We start from the raw sequence: 1958 nt of genomic DNA on the forward strand, positions 1-1958 counted from the left end.
TAACTAATGAAAGGCAGATTGTAATAAATAAATTTTTAAAATAATTTCATTTCTATAAAAACATCACAATTAGAATATGTTTTACATAAAATTAACCATAATATTGAATCTTCTGATTTTGCTACAAATTAAAGGAGAAGTCCCAACAAAGGTATTAAAATTTGGAATTTTTTCTTGAAATTTCTTTTAAAAACTCTTTTTATAGCGCAATTTTTATTTCGGTTTTACTCGCATGCAATGTCTACACAATTCATCGGATATAGTGCGGGAATTTAGTTGCTCTCTAAGATCGTCTGATAAAAATCGCTTTAACATGTTTGATGCTTATTTTATATTTGCGCAACCCTTTATCAGTTTCGATATGCAGGCTGTTATAAATATTTTTCCCAAGAAATCACGTCAATGGACTTTATTTAATGTGCGTCTAAATGGTTGTAAATTTCTGGAAATGGCACATCGTCAGGCATTTTTTCGTATATTCACCAAGACTTTGAATAAGTATATGAATGTTAAGAAGTTAAAGTGTCCCATGAGGGAGGTAAGAGAATTGTATAGACTTAATCTTTAAAATTTTTGTTCATATTATTAAATGTTTAGAATTTCAATTATACCGTAAGTGGTTTCAAATATGATGAATATGATTTTCCATCTTATATGCCGGAGGCTGAAGTTCAGGGCATTTTACATGTATTTGTTGAAAATAAGAAAATTGCTTTTTCAACTTTATGGGGTTATGTTAAATATTATTAAAAATCCGAAGCTAGATGTAGTGGGAATCGAACCCATGACCTCTAAACTAATGGACTAAAGTAGTACTTACTACCGTCAAAATTATGGTCCCATTGAAAACTCAACTCTATAAATCCTCATCTAAACTTTTAATAATATTAATTCCTACTTTAACATATTATTTTAAACATTATCACAATTTTTTTTTTTTTTAAATTTAAAAGAAACAAAAAATTATGCATAAAAAACCCACATTTTGCGGTTTTCAATTGTTAATTAACATTCGCGAGACCAAAAAAAAACTCTATGTTGTCAACATTTCCATCTTTTGTGTTAATAATTAAAAAAAAATTGCACAAAAAAATGTGCATATCATTAAAATTGAATACATGTATAATCATTATATGCTACGAATAAAAATGAGTAAAAAAAAACATATTTATTAATAATACATTTACCATGAGATGGAAATAATTCAAATTCATAATAAGTTATTGTTAAATGTAATTAAATAAAAACCGCAATTATTTTATTCATATTTATATAAATATATTAAATAAAAAAAAAAAAGAAAATTTACACAGAAAACAAAATCAGTCATTCTAAAGTTACCATCTGACAGCAGATGTTGTGAACATGACAGCTAACAACATCGGGCGGTCTTTGTGGGAGTTCAAAAAGAAGAAAAAACTCTATAAGGGGTACTACTGCCTAAAGTAAATATATTTGCTAACAAATATAAGAATGAATGTTAACTGATTTTTACAACAATAACTATTGCAGCTAAGGAATAGAGTAGTTCAATCCTAATAGATTATCTATCATTCTTGATCAGCCTATCTATAGTCTCGACTATGGGGTTTCGAGTATGAATCAGTAAATATTATAAGTCCGGAGTCTTGACCATAGATCAGTCTATAGTCTTGACTAAAGATCAGTCTGTAGTCTTTATCTGTCTATTGTCTTGACTATAAATCAGACTATATTCTTCAACATAGATCAGACTGTAGTCTTGACTATAGATCAATCTATTGTCTTGACGATAGAGCAGTCTATGGTCTTGACTATAGATCAGTCCATAGTCTTGACTGAAGATCAGTCTATAGTCTTGACTACAGATCTGTCTATTGTGTAGACTATAGATCTATCTATAATCTTGACTATAGATGAGTCTGTAGTCTTGACTATAGATGAGTCCGTAGTCTTGACTATAGATGAGGGTATAGTCT

At 28.7% G+C, this 1958-nt stretch overlaps 1 protein-coding gene across 1 annotated transcript; it reads left to right on the forward strand.

Annotated features, from left to right (window-relative positions):
- Positions 1-205: 205 nt before the first annotated feature.
- On the forward strand, positions 206-750 carry LOC119614587 (the record flags this gene model as incomplete). The annotated part of the gene is made up of 2 exons (XM_037970697.1): positions 206-538; positions 598-750. Coding segments are annotated over 2 exons (486 nt in total), but the record flags the coding sequence as incomplete, so codon positions are not given.
- Between the last annotated feature and the right edge of the window lie 1208 nt (positions 751-1958).

The sequence above is a fragment of the Lucilia sericata genome, unplaced genomic scaffold, assembly GCF_015586225.1.
Source record: "Lucilia sericata isolate MDLA Ls3-8-SP2 unplaced genomic scaffold, ASM1558622v1 Contig003097F_arrow, whole genome shotgun sequence".
In the NCBI taxonomy this organism is placed as follows: Eukaryota; Metazoa; Arthropoda; class Insecta; order Diptera; family Calliphoridae; genus Lucilia; species Lucilia sericata.